Source organism: Tympanuchus pallidicinctus, unplaced genomic scaffold (assembly GCF_026119805.1).
Source record: "Tympanuchus pallidicinctus isolate F22 unplaced genomic scaffold, pur_lepc_1.0 scaffold2, whole genome shotgun sequence".
NCBI classification, from domain to species: domain Eukaryota; kingdom Metazoa; phylum Chordata; class Aves; order Galliformes; family Phasianidae; genus Tympanuchus; species Tympanuchus pallidicinctus.
The window spans coordinates 50,331,550-50,355,669 of record NW_026294721.1 but is presented as its reverse complement, the minus strand read 5'-3'; the positions used below and the strand labels follow the sequence as shown (position 1 = coordinate 50,355,669).

Genomic DNA, 24,120 nt, shown 5'->3' with positions numbered 1-24,120 from the left:
GTAACAGTGTCTTACGAAACTTATCTAAAGTAAAAATAATTCCACAGTTGAAAAAAGGGGAAATACTTTAAAGCTGCTGAAATCTTTCCTACAGGATTTGAAATCCACATGCTGTGATGTTAAAAACGTGAAAGCAAAACTTGAGCATAAAATTGAAACCAAATATAAACAAAAGTGAAACTGACTCCACTGGTTTTCATTTCCAAGTTGGCAAAAATGAAAGAATAAACACAGAGCGAGGAGCCATGAGAGCTGGACTTCATAAAATTAAATTCCGCATTGTTATTTACTTCATCTGTTAGTAAATTTGACTTCTACAGGACAACACTCTTTTAACTGAACTTAACTAAAGGATAAGAAGTAAGAGCTTTTCCCACTGGTTTTCCAGTTAATACTTTTCCTATCTAGTTCTCCTTGTGATAACCCTGCGGAGCTCAGTGTGGCCCTGTTCTTGTGGGGAAGTAATGTTTGGAAACATTGTAGTAATACTGGCATTGGGATGCCTGAGAAACTTGAATGTGCATCCTTCTCATGTGTAGAGACACATATTCAGGGACTGTATTGAATAAAGTGTTGATGGGGTATTGAGTAGCTGTATGAGTGCAAAATGAAGGACTTCAACTGCAGAGATTGCATTCTCACACACTTGGTGAGCGTTACGTTCGGGTGTATCAGGACTTAGTTCTTTGGATCCCCAACCTGTTCTGGAGATTTGGGATTCGTGAGGGAAGCTGCTGAATACTGGCTTTATTTAGCTTAATGTTGTTCATCTGGCTCAGAATAGCAATGAAGATGAATTCAGTGGTCTCACTCTAGCTCTGCAGTATTTTAGGAAGCCTCCAAGATAGAAATAGCTGCAGATCAGGAATTGGGGCTGTCTCATTGCTGTTAGTCTGTGATTGACACAAATGTTAGAGGAAGAACAATTTTGTAAGCAATCCCTTTAACCATTCATATCTCAACATGAATGAGTAAAGAAGTTCCTGTATGTGCCATGGTGGTGGAAAGAGTAGCATTTCTGTACCAAGTAGGATTACAACATACTGTTTCAGCACGTGTCTTTACTAAGCCTTTATTATTTAGTACTCTTGAAATGGAGACCTTTAAAGTTTGCATACAAGAGAGGGACGTTTCCCTCTTAAATTCACCAGTGTCTGCCAGTATCTCTAGAATAACTAACTCGATTTAAGTTATTTTTTGTGCTCACACATCTGCTTCTTTCACGGTGCTATTTTTGTAAGCATAAATAAGTGCATGTGACAGACATGTTTCCAGCTTGCTGTGCGGATGATTCAGAGTATCCCTGCCCCTAAGTCTGTGCCTTCTGTGGTCTGTCCTTAAAGCAAGAGTGCTAAGTAAGTGGCAGAAGTGTGTTTTACCAATCCAAAATAGCGTATATTTCTCTTTAATAATTGAACCCTCTTAGCCAGAAGTTTGGGAGTCATCCCTTCTGTTGGAAGCGAGGGATAAACTGCTTTCACAAGAGGGCTGGCTTTGGTGCTCGGTGAGAAGTTAGGCAGGAATGGTTTCTGACTTCTCTCGGTTCTGGATGCTGTGCTGGCAATTAGAAGACTGGGTAGCAAGAAGGTGTGAGTTAGCTATTAACTTTAGTGGTAGAGGCTGCCTTTGCCCAGACAATAAAGCGAAAGCTTTAAGCAAATATTAAATCGTACTTTAGTGTAGTGTGCAAATAGTTTTTGCTGTGTGTTGCAGAACAGTATGTTACACAAACAAGGCTAGATGTGGGAAACGAGTCAAATCTGAGCAAGGTGGATTACATCAGGTTCAGATCATGGCCAGTAAATGTGAAACCTCTTCCTTGATCGCATTTCTTGGCGTTAGCTGTCTGAAATAATTTTTCTGCCTCTATGAGCGCCTTTAAAACATAACCATCTTTTCTGGAGACTTGCCCGATCCTCACAAGCTACCAGTGTGGGAACACTGAGATTAAGGACTTCTGGTTTACAACGGCTGCTTTTCTTACTTGTGGTGTCCTATAAAGCCCTGACTGTATTATTTAGTCAGAGGAGCGACAGGACAGGGGAGGAAGACTGCAGGCCTTGAAAAAGATGTTTACAGTGTATAATCCCCATCTTTTAGGTACTTGCATGTATGATTTGGTGTTGCTTTCATAAAGACCGGTGTAGGAAATGTGCGCCCCGCAGATGTTTTAGGGATGCTTCCTGTAAGCCTACTCACAGGGCACTGAGTCTAACAGAGCCAGGGAGGGACTTTAAAAAATGCTGCTGAGCTGCATTAGTATGATAAAAGAAGCGATTCTTGATAATTGTTTGAGCCTTAACAGCCTTATATTTTCATCAGCCTGGAAAATTCCTTATGAATCAGCTGTCAAATGCTGAGTTTTCCTGACAGATTTAAGAATGTGCAGGGTTTGGCTGCAGCAGAGCCACATCAGCTATTATATGTGGGTGTTCGAGAGTGAATTCGTGTGTGAGCAGTTAATTCCAGATTAGAATGATTTATTTGGGGATAACTGCTCCCCGATGCAAGGAATTAATTGTTGCCTGACAACCACGCCTGTGATTTTTCCTGTTGTAAACAAGCCCTTTCTAAACTTGTCTGAGTGGAGGACTGATCTACTACTGAAAAAATGACCACTTGGTCTTCTGGCAGCTTTTGGGGGAAAAATCCTGACATATCCCAGGTGCTGAAAGCAAATCTTGAGCAATCACCAGGCATAAAACAAATCTTAAGGAGTAAATAAATCAGGTAGAATTTGTGGCTGTATTTCAGACTTCTGGAGAATTCTATGTAATCACATGCCATTGGCTACCGTTTGTGTGGACGTGCTGTCATCCTGACCACGTCTGAAGGTGGCATCTCCATCCTGAGTCAGGGTGAGACCTGGGAAACAAAAGAAAGAAAAGAAGGAAACAAAGTATTCCTTTAAAGTGAAACAGTGGCTTTGCATGCTCACCAGACTTGGGGACATTTGTGGGTGTACGAATAATAGATGATCTTGGTGGCACAGATACTGCAGGGATGATCTTTAAAAATCTATTTGTTAGAAGCCTGGGCCAAGTTCCCTGCTGATGGAAGTCACTGTGTTGCCAAAGAAGTGGATGGGCTCAGCAGCACATATTCATATCTTAAGTTGTGTTTGTATTCAGCATAAGAGCCAGTAAAATGGAAACCTTGTTGTAGGTGCTGAGAAGCTGAAGCATTGTTTCATAGCAGCTCAGTGCAGAAGCACAAGTCAGATGCCTGGTTCTGTTGTGTTAAGATATCTCTGCTTTTCTTTGGTGCAGTTCTAGTCTGCAAATCCAAGGGCTACCTTTAACAATGCCTGAGATCACTACAAAACAACAACTCATGTCTTTGCTGCCGAGGGAAAATAAGCCTTGCATGGAAACCAAAGGAAGGAGTCTGTTTTGATGTGTAATGTCTGAATCCCAGCCAGGACATGTTAACACCCTTTGGGTGGAACAGAAATGCTATAGGGCTGATGAAATACACTCTATACAGTATGAGTTCCCATTGTACATTTTCCTGGGCTTGTTTGTCTTGCAGTGTATAATGCTGATTTCAGTACGTGTTTGAGGTATTTCTTTCGTTCCTTTTCTTTTTCTTCTGTAAGGAATGTTGGGGAGCTTTTCCACCCTCCAGCCCTTGAGGACAGAAGACTTTTTTTTCCTTCCACCTGTCTGTATCTTCCTTGCCTGCAGCAGTAGCACAAGAGGAGAATGCTAGATAACCCCCTCTTCTCCATCCAATCACACCACACTACAGCCCGAGGTGAGCACCAACAGCCCCTGCTGAGCAGAACCTTTGGAAGTTGAGTAGCTGTTGCTGGCACCATCCCACAGCTTTCCAGCCAAATCCTGTCATGGCCTGTGGTTTGGGACCTGTGGTAAGCAGGTGAATTTTTCTCTGTGGTTGCCTTTGGTTGCCCTTAGTAATGGCCAGGCCAGACCAGGCCATGCGTACCAGTAGTGTGTTGACCTGTGCCTTACCAGCCTGCCTGCTCTTTAATTGTTGGCTTTCCAGCCTGTCTTGATGGAGTCTCCTCCTTCCTGCAGGCACCTGAGCAAGTGAGATACAACCTTCCTTGGCTCCTGTGAGATGTTTTTCTTGGTGATGCTCAGGAAGGACATAGCATGCTCACACAGACCTTGTCTGCTGCTGCCACCAAAGCATTGCTAAAGAGCAGGAAAAGTACTGGTTTTGCAGCAGTGTGGATCAAGAATTATGGCCAACGGGTGTGGAGCAGTGGGTAGGCTTTAAATGGAAGAGAGCACAAGGCAGAGTTGGAATGTTTGCATTGTCCCTGTTTAGTATCGCCAGTGTTTGTAGGGAGCAGAAGAGAGAGGCACCATTAATGCATGACAAGAAAAGACCAGAGAGGGTACCTGTTTTGCTGTCTGTCATGAATTTATTCATGAGTCTAGGAAGTCTTTTCTAGAGTTTCCTGTTCTTTCTTGCCTTGTATCTCCATTTTACAACTCCAAGAGCTTCAGGGTTTGGAACTCTTAACCCATGCTCCTGTGAGAACGAATATGCGCACTTTTCCTCACTTACTAATGTTACTTTAATTAAGTGTTTTGCTGTAGGTTCCAATAAAGATAACGTGTATTTGCATAATTTGGGGTTGTCAGAAAGCAGGCATGTTAATTTTGCATTGGCAGCATCAGCAGTAAGGTTTCCTTTGTGCTTTTGGAAGACGTGAAATACACCCAAGTGGAGGTCTCTTGTAGGATGCAGTTCGACGCAGTTCAGATGTCTGAATTCAGTTACGTGTATTTCAACTTAAATCTTGTTTATGTTTCTGAAGTACTTCTGGCCAGGTCGCATGAACAGGTTTTCTTACCCAGGGAAATATCTCTGAATAGGGTGACTTCCAAGCTAGGTTTGCTCAGAGTCCGTACACACAAAATGCTGTGTGAAGGCAGAGTCCAAGTTGTGACCAAGGGACAGAATTTTGCTTTTAAGTGCTGGTCGTCAGAATAAGATCATGTTTCTTTGTATCCCTGAACAGTCTTGGCACGTAGACAAATACAGAACCCAGTTCCCTGAATCCTAAAATTAGTGTATGGTCTCATTTCAGCATGTGTTTGGTCACACAGAGTGATTGATGCTTTTCTGATGTGCACCAGCATTAGGAAGCAAAGGGAATGCTTTAAAAGATTATCAGCAAAACTGGTACCAGATGATTATTATTATTATTATTTTAAATATTGTCAATTCTCTACTCACAGAGGAAAGATAAATAGATCCCATGCAATACTATGCGCAAGTCCTCTAGGGAACAGATGTTTGTTCATACCTTTGGGGAAAGGCTGTGACCTATGTCGCAAATATACCTCAAGTGCCTTACCTCACCTTATCTTCTCACAACTGTACTTCCATATCCAGATTTTTACTGTGTTATGGGAAAAGAAAGGTTGCTTTCTCCGTTTTTGTTTATTTATTTATTCATATATTTATTTTGCTTCCATAGAGATAAGTTCAAAAACTATACTTGTTGTAGGCACAGAGCAATCCGTAGTTTGGAGATAACCTTTGTGACTTCTCAGCTATCCAGATGCTGTCAGACAGAGCAAAACGGAAGGGAATAAAACATCTTGTGCTGTTCAGACTTACTACATGCTCTGCTGTTCCTTTCACTTTCTTTCTACAACTACCATAATTCTCCTGAGGAGCTCTTCATTCTCAAAGGTTATGCTTTCTATATGTCAGTAGTGTCATTTCCTTGTTATCTAGTATCAAGGAAATTACTTGTGTGTCTTAGCATATAGTAGGAAGGGCTAGGAGATGTTTGTAGAGCGTTGCCAGTGAAAATATTTAAAGCTGTGAGGATAGATAGAATGTAACCCAACTGTCATTTATACCTTTTCTAATATTTCTTAAAAGGGAGTTATCTCTTGAGAATAACTAATACTTTACAAATATCTTTTCAAAAACAAACAAGTGCTATAGGTTTCCTTCTAAAGAATCTTGCATAAAGAAAGTTGGGAAAACACATCTTAGGAAGAAGTATGAAGCTGAAATTCAATAGAACATTATGTCTTGAGGAAGCTGTAGTGACAGCTACTTGCTCAATGCTCTTTGTATCACTGCTCGGAAGAGCACTTACACCTGTGCTTCGGTTTTGTACACTGTTGTGTCTCTTTTCCTTCAGCTGTCTTTCTTGAGAGGTTGGCTTGTATGCTTGACCCTGGTTACAATTCCCATGTAGAAATTTTCCAGTGCGAAGTGTTGTAGTAGAAGCTGTGTTGCTGGCTGGCCTCCTCCAGGTTTCTGTGTTCGTAGGTAGGTTGTGCTGTCCAGACTGCAGCAACTTGCCCTGTCTTTCTTCCATAACTCTTTCTGTCATAACACTCTCTGTGTTGGATCTCTCTTGTTGGATCTGTGGGATTCAGACAATTTATGGCTTATCAGAGAGGAGGTTCCATTGTGTTTTCATAGTATCTAATTGCAAAAAGAAGTCGGACCTGTCTGCAGAACTAGCACAAACCTTCAAAAGTGGTCAAACTACTATTATTATACTACTGCAATATTAGTGCTATAGTGCTATTGTAAAGTGCTACTGTACTGTTATTATTCTCCACAGGCTTACGTCACTGAGTGAAGGGTAATGGCTGTTCTGAAATAATGTCAGTCAGTATGTTCCAGCTCCCACAGCTAAGTCAACAGCCCCTGACTGTGGCTCTCTTTAAGAAAGATGTCGTTGATGAAAATGCTGCAAGAAAGGGGAAAGTATATTAACAGAGCTATCAAGCTTAATATGTTTCTAAGATGTATAGTTACAAATTGTGGTTCTTGTTGATGTGCTTTCTTGTTAAGAATGTCAAATGTTGACAAAGTGAATTCCCAGTAGGCAGGCCTACTTTCGTGTCTAAATGAGTTCTCCTTTTCTTGTAGGATAGAAAAATGTTTTCCAGGGTCCCATCTGCATTAGCAGATGATTGTGTTTCTTGGCTTTTATTTCTCCCTTCCCCCCACCACAGGACAATTATAAACCAGAAGAAAAAACAGACAGAAATTATTCTCAGTGTCATGCCAGAAAGCTTGACTTCAGCATGGTTCTCTGGAAATGCTGAGTATTTTCCTGAGCCCTCCCTAGAGAGGTGCTAGAGGTCAGTACAGCCCAAATTTGAAGCTGTGGTCTGAAAGCACAGTGTCCTCATTAGCAGTTTTGGATTCTGGGGATGTCACCTGTCCTCTCCAGATGCTCTCATGCTGGAGTGCACTTCCCTCTCTGCTGGATGGGAGCATTGGTTGAGCTTCAGCCGATTGAACAAACCTTACAGAAAGAGGTGTTCTTGCAACCCTGGTATTTTCCTCATCGTGTTCACAAAGCCATCTGGGTGAGAAAAAGCTTGGCTCATGATGAGATTGAGATGGAGCTGAAGGCAGTCTCAGAGCACAAAATACGTGCACCTGCATGTAGCTGTGACTTCAGGAGTGTAAGTCTGAAGGGGAAGTGCACTGTGAAGGTTGATGGGCAGTGGGCTGTAGGTGCAGAGGCACTCCTGGTGTTGCAGGCCTGCTTCACACTCTAAATGTTAATGTTTCATTCTCCTTAAAAGGATTCATTGTTTCACTTTTTCCTTTCTTATGGGTAAACACCAGAGAGAAGTGGGAGTGAGAGGCCTTGATGTGCCCTGTGTTTTTGTATGGCTCACCCTCATTTCTGGCTTTGTATTTGCTTCATAATTAACATACTCTAATGTAGAGCGAAGATGACTATGTTTAGTGATGGCTGGTGAAACTCAGCGTGCTTTTGCTGTCTGTTTAAGGGAATTGTAGAGATCTTTAAAAACTCGAGCAACAATTGACGGCAGAAGGTGATTGTGCCACCACTCGTGGAGGGTTGGATTTCAAGCTGACAGTGAAGGCAGTAACAAAAATAGTGCAGAAAGGAGCCATCGTCATGAGACTCCCAGGTGCACCAGCTAAGCCTGCCTCTAAACTGTGTCACACATCCTGGAAGGCAGTGATGAAATACAGAGGTTACTTTTTGAGGCATTGCAGAATTGTAGTCTTACTATACACGCAAAGCACATGTATGACAGCCCTGGAGGGAAGATGAGGCACCTTCATTTCACACAGACAATTGCTAGATAGAGCTGACTGGTTATTTTCATTGCAGAGATGTTGTTGACGTACGGCTGCCAAAAAACCACTGCATTTTAGCATCATTATGGTCCGTGCTGTCCCAAGGCAGAAGGGTCTGGGAGTGCGTTCTGAAAACGTCAGGCTTTATTTTCTTCAGCTCGTGGTCATTGAAGAGCACAGGGTATGTTTTGATGAATGCACACATGCTGCGTTTGCCCTTCTGTGAAATACAGCTCCCCAGAAGATACCTACAACTCCCTCCAGCTGGACATCACCACTGGTTATTTTTAGCTGGCTTTGGTTTTACTTTCAGATAAACAGATCTTGGAAGCCACTCCTCCCTTCTCACAAGCCAAACTGCTCTTCTGCTTAGCGCTGAGGAATTTGAAAAGGTGCAGGTGATGGATGTGAAGGTGTGTGCTACTGGCTGTGGATTATGTGCCAGTTCCAGAGGGCTCCAGGCACTGGGAAGGAGATGAGCATCTGCAGGGAACAGCTGGTAGGGCCCCTGGGGACGTGAGAGGGGTGAGATAAATGTCTCTACCTTGTCTCTGAGCAAGGCCTCCTTCCTTGTAGCAGTGGTGTCAGCAGTTTCTTCCCTCCTGAAAAGCATCACTTTTTCACAAAGGCAGCTTTTATTTTTTTCACCCCGAAATGGAATTTGCTGCTGCTACCTTAGAGGTTACTTCCTTGCTTTTTGTGTAACTACTTCATTCAGATAGGCTTGACATTTGTCTTAGAGGCTTGTTAGCCGCAACACAGGATGTATCCTGTGCACGCACTTACAAATTGAAATCTGAAGTGATACGTGGTGTTTCCTTGACTTGTCTCGGAGTGTATGTATATTGGAAAAGTCCTAAGAAGAAAAGTTCATAAGATGCTGGTCACATCTGCATGCTTCTTCCTTGACATCTAAATAGAAATGCACTCGCACTTTAGTGTGGTCATTTGCATTTTTCAACTCTGACTCTAGCCTGATAGGTGAGAAGTGGCACTGAGTGTTCCACACAGGATAGTTGGTACTGGAAAGGCTTCTGGGGCCTGGTTGCAACTGCTTTGTAAAAAAGTGCTTGTACTTCTTGCATATTTGAAGAGGGAATAGTGCATTTTAGCTACATTGACAGTTGGGCTAGATGATCTTAGTGGTATTTTGCAACCTTAATGATTCTGTGTTTCTGTGTCACTGTCACTTAGAAAAGAACTTTGCTCCTGCACAGACTGGGGCTTTGCAGGAGCATTCCACCATTGTTGGGCTCCAGGGTTGTCTGCTTTCTTATATGTAAAGTGAACTTGAAAGTGAGCTGAGCAATGGCAAGCATTTTCTAAGCTATTTTAGACCTTTTTGGTCCCTGGAAACATATCAGCACCTTATTGTTGCACTCAAGTTTTAATTCCTTGTTAGTTTCAGGAAATACATGTCCTCAGAGCAATGAGAGGAAACTTTGAACATTTTTCTTCCTCTTGTACTGGGTGTGGGCTTGGTGCTGCCTGATTGTTAGTCTGTCTGTTGCCCGTAATCCCATAGGAAAAAAGAACAAACACATTTACATTTGTGTCATTGCTGTGTGCTTTCAGATGTGTTGCCTAGTCTTTTTGTTTTTCTTTTTCTTTTTTTTTTTTTTTTTTTAAAGATCAAAGGTGACAAGAATAGCAAAGCAGAGAAGTTAAGAATGATGCAGAGAATGCAGTTGTGAAGAACAAAGGAGAGAGGAAGGAGCTGAGCCTGGTGTAGTGGGGGAGAGAAGAAGCAGCCCAAATGCAAGTACTTGAATGTGGAAATGATTGATTGCAGGCTGGTTAGCAGGAGTTTTATGCAGCGCTTTAATCTGCATCTAGTGCTGCTTGGCACTTTGAGATAGGTTAATGTTTTTAAAATTATTTGTCCTAGCTTCAAGACTTTGGACTCTTCTGTCAATAATTCACCATTCTAAATGGGGAAGTGCATCAGGGTCACGTGTGCTTGTGTGTGTGTGAGAGAGAGAGACAAAGAAGACGGTTGGAGCCTTAGCTGAGTAACATAACATGTCCTGGTATGTCCCCCCCTGGAGGGGACTGCAGAGTGCTCCCTTCCTAGCTAAGCACTATTGAAACGTAGTTTAAGAAAAAATCAGTGGCTGAGTCAATCAGATAAATCTGGACGGAAGGGATCGTGGTGCACAACCAGAGCCAAGCTGTCTAATGAAGTACTGTGATGAAAAATACAGCTTTTGCTATCTTAATCAAGTCTGTGCAACAGAAGCAGCCATTTGAAAACACTCTAGTTAGTAGATATATAATTATGGCTAGTGCAGAGATGTTTCCTGTGTGGCTTTGTTTGCTGGTTTTGTTGTTTTCTCTTGCTGGCAAAAAGTGTATTCAGCAAATGCAGCATAGGCCAATGGAAGAGATCTCTGCAGGAGGACAACTGATTTTCTTTGTGGTATCCTGCCTGTGTCATTTGAAGAGCTGTTGCCATTGGCATGTGTCTTTAGGTGACGGGTTTACTAACGTAGATGTATCACTTTCTGCTGTGGAGAAAGTCTTATCATCTCAGTTGCTCTTATGGGAGTCTCCTACGCAGATCCCAAGCCAGTATTATGATTGTTAAGTGCCTGCAAATTGCTAATAAGTAGGTCTGTGTGTATTTTGTGCTGAGTGCTGCCAGGAAAACAAGTAACATTGTCCCTTGTTCCCTTCAGCTCCTTCCAGCGCAGGTAACAATGCCTGTCGAAAGAATGCGGATGCGCCCGTGGCTGGAAGAACAAATAAATTCTAACACAATACCAGGGCTGAAATGGCTAAATAAGGTAAGGGGTGTGTTTGTGCAAGCACGCCTGCACGTGTGTGTGAATGAGGTCCTTCATAGCAGTGTAAATTCGTGTTCTTAGTCTTGAAAGGGGCAACGCTGAATGCTTCCTGCTGAACCTGTTCTTCTGGCCTTACGTTCCAGATCTGAAGCTCTTTGCATTTGCCTGTTAGATTTGTGACTTGTTTATAAGCAGTTTCCTCCTCTGACCCTTTGTTGGTGGAAAAAAAATGTAGACTCTGTTAAGTTTTTTAGCTGGAACAAATTGCTTACCAAATAGTGTCAGAGGGATTTTGAACAAAATGCTCATCTGAGATGTAATGTTATGTTCTGCATTAACCTCTGAGTTGAAGTGATGATCTCTTTCAGACTTGTATGAAATCTCTGATACTTCTTAAAGCAGTGAATCTGAGAAAAAAAATCAGGTAATTTTTCCTATACCAGACCCAACTTACTATTCCTTATCCAGAATTCATAGTGAGGGTGCTAGAAATTTTGTAAGCACATCAGAATCCAGTTGCATTTTTTTAATTGATTCAGTAAAGCAGTGTATTTGAGACTTTGAGCTGTAATAAACCCTGGAATTATGCAATGCAGAAGAGTTATTCACCATGCTGAAAGGAATTGCGCAGTTTTAGCAACAAAAACCACTTCATTATCAAAATAAATACAGTGGAAATGCTGTAAAGTAGGTGCAGAAATATGGGAGCTGCCATCCTGTTTAAAGCTCTAGTCCAGTTAGTCTAGTATTCTCTCCACGGTAGTTGTTGTGGCACTCAGATGTTCAGTTTTAAGACTGGAGAATGACAGCTAAGACTGATATTTTTTTATTTCAGTTTACGAAGTTAAAAATACTTGTAACTACACAATTAACAACAGCCCTGTCAACTTCAGTTTGCAAATTTTGTTTCTCAGGAACACGTGCATTAGTTACTGTCATATGCTGTGGCTGGGTAAATAAATATTTATTTATCCATTCCCAAGTTAGCTGCCCTGTGCATTTGAGTAGGTCCTTATTCTTGCATTATGGGGTCATAGTTGAAGAGGAGGAAGAGAACAGATTTTACTGTTGTCTTCATAATTTAAATACCACATTCAGAATTCTTCTCCTTTACTGTCTCTACTTCTGTCAGGTCTCTCCTACTGATAATCCATCTCTGCTGTCCTTTCTTGAATGTTTCTGTCATTTATCATTTATAATCATTTATCTGTGCTTAGCTGCAGGGAAAGTATTTCAGACTTTAGCATCTTAAGTGTTTAGCATCTTAGTGCTGTTGTCTGTAGGTTATGTTCATGTAACCTTGCTCTGTACTCTGGGAATGTACTTGTTGCACTGCCTCCAACGTGCACTTGCTCTGCAGTATGAAAACACTGCTCCTGCACTAAGGGATTAGTGGCTAAATGGCCTGCACTGACCTTTATTAGATTGCAATTCTCCACTTCTACATTCACATCCGGCATCATCTTGAGCTGCTTTTCATTGAATCATGGAATCACTGAGGTTGGAAAAGACCTCCAAGATGATCCAGTCCAACTGTCCGCCTACCACCAATATTTCTCCTCCAATCTGTGTCCCATAGTATAACATCTAACCATTTCTTGAACCCCTCCAGGGATGGTGATTCCACCACCTCCCTGGGCAGCCCGCTCCAGCACCTGACCACTCTTTTAGAGAAGCATTTCTGAAGATACTGAACAAGACAGGTCCCAGTAGCGACTCCTGGGGAACACTGCTCCTGGCTAGTTGCCAGCTGGATTGATCTCCATTCACCACTACTCTCTGGGCACAGCCACACAGCCAGTTCTTTACCCAGATCAACAAGCTAATAGCACTTCTGAGTGTTTCTGTTTAAAAATGCTTAGAAATTAATTCCACGATGAATCATTAATCCAAGAATACTTATATTTTTACTGTAAATCCTGACCATAAACAAAGCTATTCATGGAATCTTTGATAAAATGTCGTATCTATTGAAGCATGTTATGTATGCACAGAATTGACTTTGGAAATTGTAGGATTTCAGAATTTGTGTATTTTAATTAAAGGTTAGGAAAGTATGGTTCTCATTAAAGAAAAGAAGATGGGGCAGATTAGCAAAAGAATGACATGTGTATATGTGCACAAGTTTTAAGGAAATAAGATTTAAATATTGAAGAAGTGAGTATCAATCTAAGTTTGTCATTGGCTGTCTTTTCTTGGGGAATTAAGAGCAATTAAGTCTTTCAGTTAACAGTGATAAGTCAGGTAACAGCCGATGTACGACTTTCCTTTCCCTACTCTCAGTCAGTCACACTCCACCTCCTGCTTTGCTCTGCACTGCATTGTTGATGGCTTTTTTTTTTTCCTTCCAGATTATACTCCCTCCTCTAAAGGGCTTAAATAATAAATACTTATCTTCCTCCTCAGTGAAAACATTTTCCTGCTGAACAGCAGAAGGGAGGAAGGGAATTTCTTTACCATCCCAGGGAGACAAAACTGGAAGGCATGAGAGAAGTTACATAGTTCAGCAGAGGGCAGAGGTGATATGAGGAGGAGGATAATGTGAGGTCAGCATCCCTCATCGGTCTGGAAAAGGAAATTAGAGTGGAAACATGCAAAGTAGCTGTAACAGGAGCTGAAAAGCAACCCGTTGCTTTGATGGTTGCTTGGAGTATTACCATCCAAACAGAGGTCACTATTTAAAATTTGCCTTATGACTTCCTAACTAGTCTGATCTCATGCTCATTCACCTGCTTGGAGCATTCTGCAGTTAGAGTTTCAAGTTTTCAATGCTATTTTCCTCTTTCTGCTTATTTCTAAGAATGTGATACCTCTTTCCCTTTTGATATCCCCATTGGATAGTGGTAGCAGTTATGCAGCAGCAGATTTGTGGGTTGTGCTTTTGACTCTGATGAGCCTCATTTTATGCACAAACACAGGCCTCCTACAGAAATGCCTGGTGATGAAGTGCTGTGCAAAATAGTACTTTATTTTCCAAGTCTAAGAAAAAGCAGTGATGACCCTTTCATATTAGTCATTATTAATGAAGAAGGAATGAAGAGGGATATGAGAAAATGTTTGATAATGAGTGAAATGAAAAAATAGTATTTAAATAGGGAGAATCTAGGTAAACTAGAGCAGAAAAACCATTTATTCTGTGGAACTTTTAGCCACTTGAGATTGTTACAATCAGCAGTATTGAGGGATTTCAGAGAAGATTAGATATTTACATAGTTGATGAGAAAATGTTTCTGGACACAAAATTAAGTATATTTTGAGGTGATGATACAGGTAGATTATATATATATATTTTATTGATACTACAATTTCTTGTAAGTCCTTGTGCTTCAAGACATGGTATTAGGAAGGGTTTTCTGTAATGAGCACTTAGACTGCTATTGGGAAAGTCTTTGCACCTTCCTTTGCAGCAGCGAGTACTGTTGACAGTGACATGGTGCTACATCTATAATCTTGTTCAGTATGCAAGTTCCTAAATAAGTTTTGGAATTTTCAGGCAGCATATGAAGTCAGTGGTATAACCTCGGTAGCACTGTGTAGCATCATTCAAACTTCTTCCCATCACCAAATGCGAGATGACTTTTTAGACTGGTCATTTCTTACAATTCTTGTTGGTAATTTTTCTTTTTGTTGTTTTTTAATGGACTTCTTTTTTTTTTTTTTTTTTTCCTTCCCCATACTGATTGTCATCTTTAGGACAGATAAGACAATAGAGCTTATTCTACCTCCAGTGAATACAGTAGTGATGTGGACTGCAGGACAATGGGATTGAAGCTTCCATTATACCTCTTCTACTTGGCAGAGAGGGGAGCACCTCTGTAGGATGATTGAACTATATACAAGGAAAAGAGTAAGATGGCAAAGGGCATATGAGATAAATAACAAGAATGCATGAAAAGGACTATAGAATCACCAAGGTTGGAAGAGACCTACAAGATCATCCAGTCCAACCATCCACCTATCACCAATAGTTCTCTCTACACCATATCTCTCAACACAATATCTAAAAGTCCCTTGAAGACCTTCAGGATTGGTGAATCCACCACCTCCCTGGGCAGCCCATTCCAGTGCCTGACCACTCTTTCAGAGAAGGAGTATTTCCTAACAATGAATGGGTTTATGAGAATTTGAAGGAGAACAGAGATCATGTTAAATCTGCATTTACTAAATTAAGGAAAAGATTAAGAGAAGCAAGAGAGAAAAATGCAATTCTGAACAAGTGAATATAAATGAAAGGATTTAAAAAAAAAGAGGTGAAAGTTGTCAAAAAAATACATGCTCAAGAAAGCAAAGATCATAGAAAAAGGAAGACAAGTAAACCTAACTTTGACATTAGTGAAATATTAACTAGACAGACAAGGAGGAAGTGCTATTGGTAGGGGAAGGGCAAAGGATTCTTCTCCCTGATCTTACACAGTGCAGTTGCTTAAACGAGGGCTGCCTGTCTACAGTTATTTGCAGTTAATGAAGGGAAATAGGCATTTTTGGGGTGTAATTGAGTTGGTGAGTTGAGGTAAATTGTTCCCTGAAAATGCCTTTCTCTTCACTGGTTGTGAAGGGAATCTAAACCTGCAGAGGTTGCGCTTAAGTGCAGTATGTCAGTGTTTGAAGCCAGGTTAAGGTGCATCTTCTGCCAGAGGAGGATTTTGTTTGTGGAACATAAACTTTTTGCATGGCTTTGCAGAAATGAGCATGAAGTGTTCTTATGCTGTGTTATGACACGAAAGCACATCTGGCCCATGAAATCATCCATCTGGCCCAGTGTCCTATCTGTGATGATGGCATGGGCCTAAATGCTAATGGAAAGAGTATTTGAAACATGTCAGGAGGGATTTAATCGTTTCTGTTCCTGTGCTGTTCAAGTGCTGAAAGCTGTTGAGCTTCCAGAGTTGGAGCTGCATCCAAATTCGCTATCCTTAACAGCCACCAGAGTACATTCTCCCACAGGTTTTTCTTCAGATCTGTCATCCTTAGTAGTGACTTAGTACTGTCTTCCATGAGTTTTTTCTGGTCTCTTTGTGAGTCAGTATAAACTTCCACCATATAAGGCATGCCCTTGTTTAACTCTGTGCTTTGTAAACAAAGGACAAACAAGCCTTCTTTTGATTGCTTTAAATCTGCTTCTCTTTGATCAAATTTTCTAAACTAAAAAGTTGAACTGCCTTTAAACCCATCCCTGCACATGGGTGTTCCAATTTTCTTTTTTTTCTGTTCCCACTGCAGAGATGTCTTGTTTTGATATATGCCCTGTTTGCCTGGCCGGTACATTTTAAATGTCCTTTTCTTTCATCGTGTTAGTGTTTTTCTCACTGAATTCTAAATCCCTTGAATTATCTCTTATGGTTCTTATGGTTGTTTATTTTTATATCTGATTTTTCTAATCATGAGAGTGTCAGTTCTGCCAAAACTGGCCTTCGTTTGAATGTTTAGAAATGTTTAGCATTGCATGCTTTATCCATGTGTCAGCTTGGAAAGCTGCCAGCCTCAGAGTCTGTGAAGGGGCATCTGAGTATCTTGTGTACTTGGGACTGTATGGACTGTATTCTGCTTTCACTGACGCCAGAGGATGTTTTCCTATTGAGCCCAGTGACAGCAGCGCTGTGTTAGAAGAAAGCAAAACACTCGCAGATGCTGGAACTGCATTTTTAAATAAGTGACTTAAAATCATCAGAAAATCCATCAAGTCGATCAACATTGGCATTTCCTGTTTGTTTTCCCTTCCAGGAGAAGAAGATTTTTCAAATTCCCTGGATGCATGCTGCAAGACATGGGTGGGATGTTGAAAAAGATGCTCCCTTATTTAGAAACTGGGCAATTCACACAGGTATTGGAACTCTCTTTTTGCAGGACAGATTTTCACTTGGTTTTCCTTTTAAATCTATATTTTCCTTCTTTCATGTCTTTGTTTTTACTAACACAGAGAGTGAATTGAAGTTTCCAGATATGTGGGAGGTTAAATGCTTTTTTCAAGGTCTGCAGGAATCTCCAGCTTTATTGAATGGCTGTAACTCATTTGCATTGAGAAGCACAGTAAAACTTAATTGATTTAAATGTTAACAAGATAGGGTTCAAAATCATTTGGAGTAGAGCATGCTCAGCACTTTGTAGACTTGGTCCCTTGTGCTTTTTATATGCTTCTATGGATTTGAGCCAGACTTAATAAAGGTAAATGCTGCGCAAGCTTTTCCATGTTGTTGTAAAGTTACATCTGATCTGCAGTGCTCTAGGTCTTTCTTGGGCAGAAGCTGTTAATGGTGTTCTGGAAACATGCATGAAAATCAGATCACAACATTCACTTTCTCTTGCAACCTCACCTGTTGTTCGAAAGCTTGTCTTGACAACCAAAGGCCAATACCTTGAAGTTCACCTATGCTGTTACTAGTTTATCTTTAGGTTTTCAGTTACGCATCATGTATGCTTAACTCTCTTCTCTTGCTTAGGAAAATACCAGTCAGGAGTAGATAAACCCGACCCAAAGACATGGAAGGCAAACTTCCGGTGTGCTATGAACTCTCTGCCTGATATAGAAGAAGTGAAGGACAAAAGTATAAAGAAAGGAAACAATGCCTTCAGGGTGTACCGGATGCTGCCGTTATCTGAAAGACCTTCCAAAAAAGGTAGAGGAGAGAGCTTGAGTGTGAAGTTGGTGGTGTTGGCTGCATTGTTACCACGGGGCCTGCATAGTGTGCCAGTTTTACTTCTCCTGCTGTAAAGTCAGACTTTTTCATCCAGCTGTTCCCTGGTATTTAGGAACGTCTCTGTGAAAAATGGGCTGTATTCAATTAAGGGAACGAGCTGCTAGATCAACGAGATAGGGTACTGGGCTGCTAGAATGGTGATTGTTCTGTTAAAGCCAACAGAGCTGTATTCAGATGCTAATTGCAGGTACCATGCTTGTTTGAATTTTGGGGCTGCCAAGTAACTGCTGCCAAATGGCTGAAGTTTCATTTGAGGCAGTGATACAGCATGAACAGCTGAAGATTTGCAGAGTTATGAATGCCCCTAGCTTGAATCAGGAATAATCTTTCCTGCAGGAGGTGTTAATATCAGTGCTGAACTAAAATATGGGTTGAGGAAGCTGCGAATACCACAAAGGAGCACCCCTATATATTTAATATCTGTGGCACTGGTTTCAAAATCAGTCTGTGTGAGGTGTCCTAGTGAATGAAAGCAGCACAAAGCCCTGTCTGCTTGTTTCCTATCTCTCATGAGATAAATGGGCCTGCTTCAGTCCAGGAGAGTGACTGGGACGTATTAGAGATTGATACATTTCATACAGTAAAGCTCATATGGTAGCAGACATTTTGCTATCTTTTTGCAAGCAAGGATAGAAATAAGCTCACACTCTTTTCATCTGAGTAGGGAGAGTATGTTCTTAAGTGTAGCTATGGCCTGCACTAAAAATCTGTTTTTGTGGGACATAGGAACTAAACTCAGCTGCCACTTGGAACTGGGAGTACAAACTCAGCATCTGGGTTTTCTACACAAGGAGCAAACTCACAAGTTTGGCATCCTGGGGAAACACTTTATTAAACCATAGAGGCACTTTTTTTGGTAGGTAACCTAGGCAATGAAAAAAGCAGGAAGAAGGCTGTGCTCTTTTCCTGCACAGCATGGTAGTGGTGAAGTGGGAAACTGTTTAAATTCCCTGGATTTAGTTTAGGTGGTGGGTCTCCTACATGCCAGGAGAGGACCTAAACTCCAGGTCAGTCTAAGGAATATTTGGTTTCTGTTGAACAGAAATGCAAGCATTTTTTTAGCTTTGTTATCGGCTTATGGAGTAGAAAATGGGCTTCCTCATTCCTCTGATATCTTCTAGTGCCTAGATGTATTAGTTGAAAAGATAACCTAGTGTCCAAATGTTGTACCTCTGCATGATGTTCCTCTAAAATCAAATTTGGTATAGCTCAATTTGCTGTTTTTTAAAATTGTGGTGTATAAAGTTCATCTTAATTTTAAGATGTGAATGGAAGCGAATTACTTGGGCATTTTGGGGGCAGAATCATAGTATGAAAAGAAGATCAATGTGGAAAAAGTAGAATATTTGCTTTGAAACTGTTTCCTATCTCTCATCTGTGCTGTGTTTTGTACATGCAGGCATATATTCATGAACCATAATCTGACCCATTGTGGCAGATTCCTCTCACAGCTTTAAGAACCAGAACAGTACAGAATGAAAACAGAGATTCTGGAGCTCTGTGTCATAGCAAAAGAAGATTCCACAGCAAATCCAGCTACTATATAACTGACATCTTTTGGCCCCTGTATATCTTCTCATTTGTCCTTCCTACATGGCGTGCAGCTAAATTTATGTATGAGTGAGGGCAAAAGAATTTGTTTGCAAACATTTTTAATTCTAAGCCCTATCTTGTAGTAGAGATGGGAGGAATTCCTGGGACACGTCTGTGCAAAGAGCGGGTAGAGCAGAGCTTTCATCAGCAACTCTGAGCTTCCACGTTAGGGTCTCCTCAAGACGGAGCAGGGGCAGCAATGCTGAGGCTTACAAGGCACAGGAGATTTGGTGAGGGCCGTATGCTCTAGGTTTTCTTCCGAATTCTTCAATCCAACATGAGTGCATAAATCACTTTGACATAAATTATAATCTATATTCCCCTCCCTATGTTGCAACTATTTACAAAAATGTGTGTTGAAATTTCCTGTGATCTCTTTTCACACGTTAAATAAAAGAACAATCTCCCTTTTCTTGTTACTGTGTACAGTGAGGATGTCTCACGTGTGACAAGATATGTATTTGGATTCTTTTTCTTTGAGAATTTTCCTCCTCATCTAACAGTCCCTGGTTCTTTGTCGCTCTTTCATATTTTTCACCTTGCTTTTTTTGACTGAGATTGCTTTTTGTGGTCCTTCAAAAATGAAACTCAAAACCCTGTGCTCAAGGTGAATTTTGACTGCCCAATATTTAAAATGGGTTTGAAACTAAGCAAAAGGAGTTCTCCTTTTGCTAGGAGGTGCTGCTATTTTGATCACATTTGCCTTCACTTTCTTAGTGAATGTAGAAGCTGTGGAGGACGATTGATGTTATGGAGGGCTTTAAGAAATCTTCCTTTTGTTCTTGCAGGAAAAAAAACGAAATCTGAGAAGGATGACAAGTTCAAACAAATTAAGGTAAGAAGTAGCTGTTTGCTAGTTTGAAAGCCTGTGAAAATAGTCTATTGCCATTGTTTTTTTAAGTAGTCCCAGTAGCATCTTATGGTGGATATTTGCAAATCTCCCATGGTTTTGGTTTGGTTAAGTAGCTGCAGTTACTTTGGTGTAGCTTTGTTTTCTTTTAAAATGTGAAGAGCCACGGCTGACGTCATCAGTTGACACAGCCCTTGTGTGTTGCAATGCCTGGAGGATGGAAAACTGGCAGCTTTGGCAATATGTTTGCCATTTGTCTGTGTAAGTAGAAATACAGTAATTATGGAAGCAGTGCTTGAGAACAATAGAAGTACCTTTTGAAGCAATTAGGTTTTTTTTGTGCAGAAGGCATTGGAAATTCATTTTTGTTCAGGAAAGGGGGAGAAGTCTGTCAGAGCCTTGTGTTCTGCTCGTGCTTTGTAAGACAGAAGAAAGTCCCAGCATGGGACTTTTTCTTGTTGAGAACATGGACCCAAACTCACATTTACTTTCCCTGCAAAACATGGTATTTCCTATCATCTGCAGTTACGCTGATGCCCCTCTGAGGTGGTCAGTGTAATATACTAGCAGGATTTGGTCCAACATCAGTGCTTTCATAAAGCAAATTGCAAAGTTTCCAGGCTTTCTGGCTTCACAGAAGTCTTTGTTCTTTCACTGAAACTGGGGATTTGAGCGTTGAAAGCATAGCCCATGGTAACATACAGCAATGTCTGTAACAGGACAACAGCTCAGTGCTCTGCTACTTGCTTGTTAAGGACTGTGGCTTTCATGTCTCGATGAAGCAGAGAGATGGATACTGAGGGCTGGGAAAATTTATTTATTAAAATTGGATTTGAAAGGCAAAAATTTCTTCTGGTGATGGTGACTTGTATAATTACATGACAGAGTACTGCTTTATAAATTGTCTGTGATTTCAAATTGTCTATGAGCTACCAATTTTTAACCATTATATATGGATTATGTAGCCATGTGAGATTGTTATCATGTGACTGATTCCCAGGGATGCAGTAAACTCCTTTGGTCAGAGCTGGGCAGCACGTGATGCCTTCCAAAGCTGGCTGCAGCACTTTGCTGTGCCCTTTGTTCATTACTTTTATTTTAGTCCAAATATTAAATACCTGAAAAACTGCAGAGTTACCTGCACAATCTTTCCCTCTTCATTCAAATGAATCTCACAAATACTAGTTGCTGAGGGTATCACAGTGATGTCTGAGATATTATTATTTTTATTGTATTATTATTTTACTGTACAGCAGGTGAGTTAATGCAAATGCACATTTTTGAACACAAAAAACTGCTTACATTTCTTTGCTTGGTGATGTGAATTCTGAGCTGCATGGTTTTTGTTAAAAGCCTTGCACTTACCTTGAAACCCTCTGCTTAGTGAAAATGGGTGGGTAGCTGCTCCATGACTGGCCTGTTGACCTCTGTGGGATAACACCGAGAGAGGGAGAAGCTAAGGGTCTGAGAAAAGGGACTTCAGTGTAAGAGAGCCTCACATGGAGCTCCTCCATGTCGCTTCTGCCAGATTTTGGGGGTGCCCAAGTTCCTAAGGTGACTGCTGATGTGAGTGAAGAGCACTGCCAGATACCGCTGGTGAAGCCTTGATTCCTGCCCGTGCCTGACTGGTGAGCTTGAGCAGGATGCTCAGCCAGGACTCTTCCCTTCCTTGACCCTCCTGGGGATGTTGAGAGCCTGCACCTAGTTAGGGGGGGCACATCTCCTACCTTGCAGATGCATCACCTGGTCACTGGGCTCTTGAGCAAATGGAAAAGAGGCCAGAAGTAGCTGAGTAGTCCAAGGAGACATGAATAGGCTCTTTCCTTTGAAACAGAGGTAAAGGTTGAACTGCCTGTGTGACATAATCTCTACCTTATGGTAGATGCATAATTTTGACTTTGTATGCAGCTGTCCGCTGATTTTTTTTTTTTTTTTTTTTTTGATCATTTTTAAGTCTAAGTGACACTTTTGCCATCCTTTCAGCTCAGCTTCCTCCACACATTCACACACTGAAAATGGTGTAACACCAACTGTGCTGATATTCTCGTCCCTTTGTGGACTTGGCTCCATCCACCTAGGTTTTAGGATATGCATTTGTTTCTGCTACTGAAAATGGCATCTAAATAAACTCTGCTGTAATGAAGCCTCAGCAAAGCTGAGCAAGTTATGGTGCAAGCATCATTCCCATGGGGGCTGTCGTGTTTGCTGGGGCATTGCACAGCACTGTGGCTGCAGTGCAGAGTCCTCATCTGTCTGCAGTCAGTGAGCCTGGATGGATCAATAGCAGCTAATTTTATCTTTTCCTGCTTACTTGGGTCTTTGACACCACCAGTGGGATTCATCAAAGACCTTGTGCCATTAGCACTGTAGCTGTCTTACACTCCTCTGATGTGCAAAAAGGGGCCTGGGAACAGGCTGTGTGACTGCACTCTGGCCTTGCTGGAGGGCTGGGAAAGCACAGATGTGTGTCCAAAGGACGTCTCTTAACGAGTGGGTCCCAGTCACTGCATGTGGCATCTAAAAACTGCATGTCAGCCTGTGCCCAGTCCCCACGATAAACTTTCATAAAGTTAGTGCTGTGGAGGGCTAGCACCAGGAGTCCTGAGGTTCACCTTTGCCCTGCACTTACTGTTTTGGAGCAGTGAATATGAGCATTCCAAGGCAACAGATCAAACCAGCACCTCTCTGCAGGTGCCATCAGTGCAGCATTGATGCAGAACTTAGGTTTCAGTGGCAGCACTGCCCACCCAGAATGAGAACTGAAGGCTTTAGACTTTCTATCTGATAACCTTGTATGGATGCCAATACCAGGGAGAAGGCTGGGCATGTAGTTAGTTCTTTAAAAGTGTTGATAGCTTTTGTAAGAAATCCTGAGTTTGTGGAATTAACATTTTTTTGGTGTCTAGTCTGAAGGGAGATTTTTTGATTCCCTTTTGAATGTACCAGACCTACGGAGTATGCATCTTGTGGGCAGCTCAGTATATATAGAGCAGGTGGAGTTTTCCCAGTGCTGTTGCCCTATGGTAATGTTTATGATGTGATCTAAATGGCTGTAAACACTTTTTGATGTACACACTTTGATTTGCTGCAGAGAAAAATTAAGGCTAGAATTTAGTAATTGTTAAACTGAAGCTAGAGCTTCCTTTCAGAGAGTGCTGAGAGATAGAGCATGTTTGGAAGAGAATGAAGATGAAAATGAAATAGAATACATTTGAAAGCAATGTTTCTTCCTTGTTTGTTCTAAGTGTCGATCTCCTGTAATAAATAGCACACTAATTTCTTGCTCCCAGAAGACTCACTCTAAATCTGAAATTGAAAAATAGCTGGAGTTTCCAAGCTGACAATTTGGAAGTAAACTCTGGCTGCTTCTCACAGAACCAAATTATTTGTTCCGATACTTTGTCTAACAGAGAACAGTGGGAATGGGGCAGGCAGAAGCAATCTGATTCATTACCATCTCTGAACAATGAGATGAACTTAGTCCAGGCTCCTAAAATAAATCAAACCTGACCCAACTGTACTGTTTTCATTCTAGCAAGAGCCAGTTGAATCATCTTTTGGGATTAATGGGCTAAATGATGTTACTTCTGACTATTTCCTGTCCTCCAGTATAAAAAATGAAGTTGACAGTACAGTGAACATTGTAGGTAAGTACTCCTGTGCTTTTCATATATGCTAAGCGTACAGGTGAATTAAAAGACAAATACGTGAAATAGGTAATGCCAGAAAAAGGAAAAAAAAAAAGAAAACTCTTGACTGCTTCAAACTCACCTTTCCGCAGCACTGTGCACGTCAGAGAAGAACCCAGGTATACTTGTGTCTATGTATTTTTTGTTAACCTAAGCTGCACAAGGTCCTGCCTGCAGGTCTGCCCCACCACTCTGCAGTGATGCTGAGCAGTGCTACTGCAGCATGCCTGTTTCTCTGAGAGCAAAGCACAGAGGAACTTTTTCAGGTGGCTTTCCCTGACATTAGCTTTCTGCACAGTGTAGCTCTCTGCTGTAAGGAGATGCTACTCAGTGTCCATGGCAGGTTATACTGAAGCTGGGAGATGATTTCCCTTTCCTTAAAAAAACAGTTTTATGCAGGATTGCATTTTGTTTGTGAGTTTAAACAA

At 41.3% G+C, this 24,120-nt stretch overlaps 1 protein-coding gene across 5 annotated transcripts in view; it reads left to right on the top strand.

Annotated features, from left to right (window-relative positions):
• The window catches only part of IRF2 (interferon regulatory factor 2), a 40,868-nt gene that overhangs the window by 6,316 nt on the left and 10,432 nt on the right, over positions 1-24,120 (top strand). For 2 of the 5 annotated variants that reach the window (XM_052682628.1, XM_052682629.1), the window contains exons 2-6: positions 10,758-10,865; positions 16,587-16,686; positions 17,303-17,479; positions 19,942-19,988; positions 23,539-23,650. In XM_052682628.1, coding sequence (XP_052538588.1) covers positions 10,779-10,865; positions 16,587-16,686; positions 17,303-17,479; positions 19,942-19,988; positions 23,539-23,650 — 523 coding nt within the window. In that variant the 5' untranslated portion in view covers positions 10,758-10,778. Of the gene's footprint in view, positions 1-9,710; positions 9,838-10,035; positions 10,110-10,757; positions 10,866-16,586; positions 16,687-17,302; positions 17,480-19,941; positions 19,989-23,538; positions 23,651-24,120 lie in introns of those variants that run through there. The other 3 variants (XM_052682627.1, XM_052682630.1, XM_052682631.1) reach the window with 3 other exon arrangements.